The sequence below is a fragment of the Ascaphus truei genome, chromosome 7 (genome assembly GCF_040206685.1).
Source record: "Ascaphus truei isolate aAscTru1 chromosome 7, aAscTru1.hap1, whole genome shotgun sequence".
NCBI lineage: Eukaryota > Metazoa > Chordata > Amphibia > Anura > Ascaphidae > Ascaphus > Ascaphus truei.
Window position 1 is genome coordinate 28,000,624 of NC_134489.1, and position 6,915 is coordinate 28,007,538.

The 6,915-nt window shown below is 43.3% G+C and overlaps 1 protein-coding gene across 2 annotated transcripts in view; it reads left to right on the forward strand.

The window, feature by feature from the left end:
- Positions 1-953: 953 nt before the first annotated feature.
- Positions 954-6,915, forward strand: part of LOC142498865 (extracellular calcium-sensing receptor-like) — a 25,297-nt gene continuing 19,335 nt past the window's right edge. For both annotated transcript variants that reach the window (XR_012802569.1, XM_075607476.1), the window contains exons 1-3: positions 954-1,110; positions 1,239-1,288; positions 3,893-4,108. Coding sequence is in view for 1 of the 2 variants with exons in the window: in XM_075607476.1 (XP_075463591.1) it covers positions 1,287-1,288; positions 3,893-4,108 (218 nt within the window). In the remaining variant the exon portion in view is untranslated. The remainder of the gene's footprint in view (positions 1,111-1,238; positions 1,289-3,892; positions 4,109-6,915) is intronic.

Below are 6,915 nucleotides of genomic sequence, written 5' to 3' on the forward strand. Positions count from 1 at the left end.
TGCGGGGGTCTGTGACCCTCTGCACTAAGCCAGACATCCCCTAGGCCCCAGCTAGGCCCCGACTCCCCTGGTGAGAGTGAAGCAGCGACAAGGACAGGCCCTTAGGTAGGGACACTGCCCCATTAGCTGTGTAGGCCAGGGATACAGTTGCGACGTTGCGCAGCACTGGAGAGCGGTGGTTTGGGACCAGATCACCTGAACAAGAGAGAGAGACACTATCTGTAAGTGGGATCATTCTGCGGGATATCACCCCCCGCGAGGTGGACATCATTGCGGAGGACATCACTGGATCGGCGGATCCCAGTGTTTCCTTAATCGGTAGGTACCTATATTCTAAGTGCACCAAGTACATACACCATAGTGGCAGCCACATATAGGGGTGGGGGCTGTTATCCTTGTGGACACCAGGGTGGTTGGGTGCCCAAGGGCCCCTCAGGTACGGTGGACACGGTATGGGTTACACAGTGGTGGGATCAGGCCCTGCGAGGTGAAGGGGTAGCTGTAACCAGTAGAGTTATAATCCAGTCATCACTGTTGATTATATGTTCATCAGTAAATGGTTATTCTTATCATTTACTGTGTGTGTATATCAATGTTGTGGTTCCTGTGAGGGGCTACTCCCACTACGTTGGGATCCCTCCCAGGTGGAGGCGCTGTATCAAGTTGTATTTTTGTATCATCCCGGGCTCCCAGTGGTGGAGGTTTGGGGTCTCTGCGAGCCAACAGGTAAAACCAGCACCGTACACTCCTTGCCCTAGGGGGAAAGAGAGCTGCATGTATAATCTGAGCTGTAATCATTAAGTATGTCATTAAAGTGTTTATCTTCCAAGGAACTTTCTCATAAAACCCTCAAGGTGCATCATTCTCAGAAGTTTTTTTTAGAAACAAAACACCTTCCGCTCCTTTAAAAACCCTTCCAGACAGCATCACTGTGTACATTGCACTGTACTGAAACTGTGCACACGTCTGTTCACACGCATGTGCAACACAGGAAGATTGATACAACAATGGTGCTATCTGGGAGTAATAAGAAACTCCTCCTGAGCTAAAGGAACATTTATACACCACATTCAGAACCCTGACATATATTTCCATCAGGCACAGGAGGCTGTGAGTTTCTTTCTTCTTTTTGTTTTTAACATATGCATAATACATACTTAACTCATGAATGTAGATATAATCTATTGTGCTCAAATCTCAGAAGCTGTTTTAAATGGGATTGTCTGTCTCTTTCTCAGCAAAACTCTGGAAATCAACTGTTCCTAACTGCTAACTGCCGTCTTAATATGTAAGTACTGGAACACTTTCTTGTCTCTTAATTGGGCTTTATTGCAGCTGTATTTCATGCTTGCTCCTAAATCAAGCATTCGATAATATATACCAGGGGTTCTCAAGCCCCCACAACAGGTCAGGGTTTCAAGATATAATGGCTTCAGCACAGGTGGCTCAGTCACTGCTTCAGCATAGGTGGCTTGTGCCACCTGTGCTGAAGCTGGGATATCCTGATAACCTGACCTGTTGGAGGGGCTTGAGGACTGAAGTTGAGCGCCCCTGTTATATAATATTGATGGTTACATTCTGCATCTTTTCCTACATTACTACTTCCATCACAGTCAGATAGTAATTAATGCTGATCTCCAGATGATGGTAATTACCTTCAAATAATTTTGCTCATGGAGGATCCGCCACACACGCAGGAGGCTGAGATCAGCTAGTCATCATTACTAGTTTCTGGGGTTGTGCATTTGTTATCCCGTTTTGCCGCGATAAACTAGGATTGGTGAGAAGTTGAACTCGGCCTCCTGTCTGGATGCACCATGAATAGATGATTAAGACAGCAGGTGAGGGATGCCGGCATTTATTTCCCACTGTGCCAGCACCTTCCATTGCTGCTCCATAATTAGTAAGTGCAGAGGGGCCTACTTTGTAGATTTGTCCTGTTCCTTCAAATTCCAAGCAAGTAACCCGATGCTAGGAAGGTCTCCCCAGTGTGAATTAAATTACAGTAGGGGTGAGTACCTCTCAACTTCATGGGCGACCTAAGCATCTATTCAATATAGTGAGGAGTGGGGGGTAATACAGAATTCATTGTGCATTGACTTTAGTTCAATGGAATGAAACTTAACACTTGTTACCCTCCTTCTCGGAATATAGAATAGGAACTGTAATGAAGGTGCAGTTTTCCCCAAAACACACTGAATGGGATATCCTGTAAACCAGTTTACCGATCTTAATGTTACTTTTATTCCAAGATATTTTTTCTCTTTTACTTAAAAAAGGCCCAGTAGAATGTTTACAAGGCAACTAATTATTTATTGTAACCCGTTTCCCCCTGCCGGGAAGCGCTGAGCTGTTTTTCTTGCACAAGTAAGAGTCTTATCAGTGAAGATTACTTATCCTGAACTTCTCAGATAAGATTATTTAAAGTGTCAAAAATGGTCATTATTGAAAAGGGGCTTAGCAGCCATTTTAATTTAATGATGAGCTTAAATTTTTAGAAAATATACTTCAATATTTAAAAAAAAAAAAGGAAAAACATAACATTTCTTATTGCATTATATGTAGAAGAAAGATTTAAACAAAAATAAATATGTAGGGGAAACGGAACCTTTAAGTTATTGTTATTCTGCGAAGAAGGGACTGTGGATAGTTATCCCTAGTGCAAATAAGTTCATATCACAACCAGAGACGCCAATACCGAGTGTGACTGAATGGTCCAGCAAACCCACTATCCTGTTTGCAATATTGCCAAGACTGGAGTCTTGCATGGAGAGCAGGGAACAACCATTTTGCATGACAAGATACCCTGCTCCCAGAATTAGGAATTGTACAGGGCTCAAATCAGGGCGGTTACATTTCTGTCCATTTTTACCCAACAGCTACTTATGAACTTGTTATGTTTCACCCTTTGAATGCCAAAGGTATGGTGTGGCAATCCCCTGTCAGCGAAATGGGCTAAACAACAATTTGTGTATCCATTTTGTTGTGTATGCCAGAAATCCACACATCCTTTTGTGTAGTTATATAACTGTGCAAATTACATTTTCATGCATAAAATGAGAATTTAGCTGTAAACTTTTTAATTTACATGAGACTATTATTATTATTATTATTATTATAATACTTCTAGCAAATAGAGACAGCAGAGATTAACCGTGCAGTCCCACCAAGGAGCAACAGGCATTCATAGACATGAAATAGTTAATGGTTTTCAGCGGAGGTTTGTCTGGTTCTGAAAATCTACGTCCCTCACACCCCTGCACTTGCTTATCTATGTCCATAGTAAACATCAAAGTTACTGGTAAAGTTATTTTAATATGTATAAATATACCATTTGTAGCAGCCACCCCTCTATATTAAATGAAGTCATCTGGTTTCCCAGGCAGGTGGAAGTAATGGCTTTCCTATAAATCCACAACTGCCTCCTGCTGCAAGAAAGGCAGACGAGAGCACAAAGGATTTATGTTCTTTGTATCTTCCCGAACCCCCCCCCCCCCCCCCCAGGCTACTGTACATCTTATATTTGGTACAAATAAATCCAACACTTTCCAGTATTTGTTAATGCACATTATAGGTTGTGTGTGTGTGTGTGTGTGTGTGTGTACAGTACCTTGTTTCTTTGCATCTTTAATTAGGATCGCATGCTGAATGTGTGCTGTGAAGAAGTGTTTTCTGTTGTTTATTTTCTAAGCTGAACTTGATCATTTCAATAGAATTTCCCCCCCGAACATAATGTAAGTAATTAAGTGCTAATGCATCTATGCCTTTCATGTGAGCCGGGTTGAAATGCTAATGTCTGAGCCTTGGTGACCCAGGGCTCGGGTTTGAGTGAAATGCCGGGAAAATGAGGGAGTTGTCTGAAAACATTAATCTTATTTGTTCCAACCCACAGGATCAAATGTCTGCAGATAATTGTGATTCTGCTGCTACTTTACTGTACCATAGGCACAAGTTCGGCCAGACCCAATGCTTGTTCACTGAAACTTGATGGACACAATCCAGGCTACTTCAGAGACGGAGACATCATTTTGGGTGGAGTGCTCCAGTTTTATCAATATTATAAATTACAGGACATAAGCATACCTCCTAACGACGTAGTATGTAAGAGGTAAGAATGCCTTTATTACGTCTCTAAATGTAATAGGAAGGAAGAGTAATGGAAGTGCTCAACATAAATTCCCTTTGGTTTATATTGCATAAATAGGGGAGCGTATTAATTGCCTGAAAATTGCAATAGGAACAAGTTTAGGTGTCTAAAGAACAAAGTCCACGTGCTGTGCTGGACCATCTGTATTGTTGGTGGTTCAGGAAAATAACTTCATGAACTACAGTACAGTATGACTGGTAAGATTCTAACCCAGCCAGGCTATAAACAGCCCTTCCAATGGTAAGGGTTGATCATTCAGCCTTTAGAGACTTCCAGCAGTGTGCAGGGTTAATGTGTTATTTTTAAATAAAATGTTCAACCCAATAATTGCAACAAAGGATTAAGGGGCTTATGCAGAGAGGATAGAGAAGGGAAATGGCACCATATTTTGGAGAAAATACTTCCCAGAGAAGCTTCTCCTGCAGAGAACATGGAGAGATTCATAAAATTCTCCACAGCAGGTTTCTTTACTTTAAAAATTGCCAAACACGTGGAGAGATTGGTAAATTCGCCATGTTAAAATAGGGTGGTATGCAGGTAGCATAGATGCACTGCAACTCGCCATTCTGCCCTATATTATAGTGAGTTCAATCTAGCCAGAAAAACTTGGCAATTTTGAATCTCATCGGAAAAATTAGGTAACGCAGCTTTCTGCATACGACCATAACTTGCTCCAATTCTGTGGCTATTTTCTTGCCGTTTTCACATTAAATAACGTTCCTCTCTGCATAAGGCCCTTAAACCAACAGATAGGTTGCAGGATTTGTGAATATAACCTACTTGTGGTGCCAGTTAAAACCTGTGGAAGCAATTGAATATTTGGAAGATGGCCACTTACCCACAATTATGCCTGGAAAGCAGCCGAACTCAGCAATTATTGCCAGTAACCACAGTAAAATTACCATCTGCAGGGCAGCAGACAGATTTTCCAGGGCCCTGGACTAGAATTATGACCCCACCCCATTTCTCTCCTCCGCAATTTTTAAAAACAATGGGGTTATGAATTAAGCTGTGATAGTGCTGACCAGGGCACTATTGCACGTAAAATGCTCATTAATTTGAATGGGCGCTTCGGTGCGATAGTGCCCCGATCGGCATTATGACAGTGTAATGAATAACCCCTCAAACTGTTAAGGGGTAGTTATGGTAATAAACCCATTGTAGCATAAACTTTCAAAAATGCGTTACTTATTTAAAATAATTATCAACCCAGAAAAAACACTTTGTATATAGGCTAATACAGCGGTGCGCAAACTGGGGGGCGCCCCTGGGCTAATAGACTAGTAGACCATGTGGCAACAAGGATAAAATGGTTTTGCTATGACTTCAATTTACCCAGGAATATCTGATTCCTGCCCCTACAAGAAAATGATGACACCTTGTAGCCCAATGATGTTACATCTTCTTTAATGTGTTTTACCTGGCCCCGGTACTGCTCCACTGTACGGCATGGTCCCTTTATGGGAGAGAGCCGTTTTTGTGATGTAGAGTGGCTCCGGGACCAGTGCGCGAGCTACATGTGTATATCCCTGCCATCTTCTATATATAAGATAGTATAAAAATACGACTTGTGGTGCATTTGCATGCCTCCGACAGGTCTGCAACCTGGTCTTTCCCCATTATCACTTAGCAAACAGTGCACTGCAGCCTGGGTAATGACATGCAAATGAGCACAGTGTGTCGCTCTTTACTTTTATCTGCTGGTCACATCTTTTCTGCACACCATTTGTCTGCCTGTGCTGGGCTGGTAGCATAAGGAGGATAGTTTTTTTGATTGATTTTGTTTCTTTTCAAAAGGGAGGTTCTACGGTTATATATAACCAGTGGGAACATGTCTGAAGATGGGAGTCCCCCCCCCCCCCCGCAACGTTGCCCCCTTGTATCTTTTTCTTTAATCACTTCTATTGTTTGAGATTTTTTTTTCATTTTCTGGATTTCCTTAATTTTCTGAATCTGAGCCTTTTTTCTTATGTCACCACTGCACTTTTAGCAGCTTATGTGTTACTCCTTTTCTGTGCCTAGCAACTTTGGGAGCCGTTGGATAACTATTGTTCCTTTTTACTACATTGTTGTGTTCACCTGTGTATCAAAGCTCTACAGTGATTCCTTATCTTTTCATGTATTTTGCTTATTGAAGTGAAACTTCTTTAGCGGCACCTACCACATGAGAATTTTTCTGGCAGTAAATTGCCTTGACGATGACTGAAGTACAGTGCAGGAAGTGACGTCACTGCTGGCAGAAGAGGCCATCAGTGAGGTCAGTGTTGCCAGCACCCACCAGTCACCGGAGAGGAGGAGGTACACATCCACACACACCACCCCCTACCCCCTACCTACCAAGCCAGTGATCCGGCTCCCCCGAGATCTCCTCTTCGGACGGGGGATGCGAGATCCGAGCGCTGTGTCCCTGTAGCTCGGAGGGAGTGGGGAGCGCTGTCCTCTGAGGGAGGGGGGGAAGAACTGGGAGAGTCCTTGGAGAGCCCTCCACCACAGCACCACACTGACACACACAGAGAGAGGGTGACAGAGAGAGCGTGACAGAGAGAGAGAGAGAGGGTGACAGAGAGAGCGAGGGTGACAGAGAGAGAGACAGAGAGGGTGACAGAATGAAATAGAGAGAGAGAATGAAAGAGAGAGAGGGTGCAGAGAGAGAGGGTGCAGAGAGAGAGGGTGCAGAGAGAGAGGGTGCAGAGAGAGAGGCTGCAGAGAGAGAGGCTGCAGAGAGAGAGGGTGCAGAGAGAGAGGGTGCAGAGAGAGAGGGTGCAGAG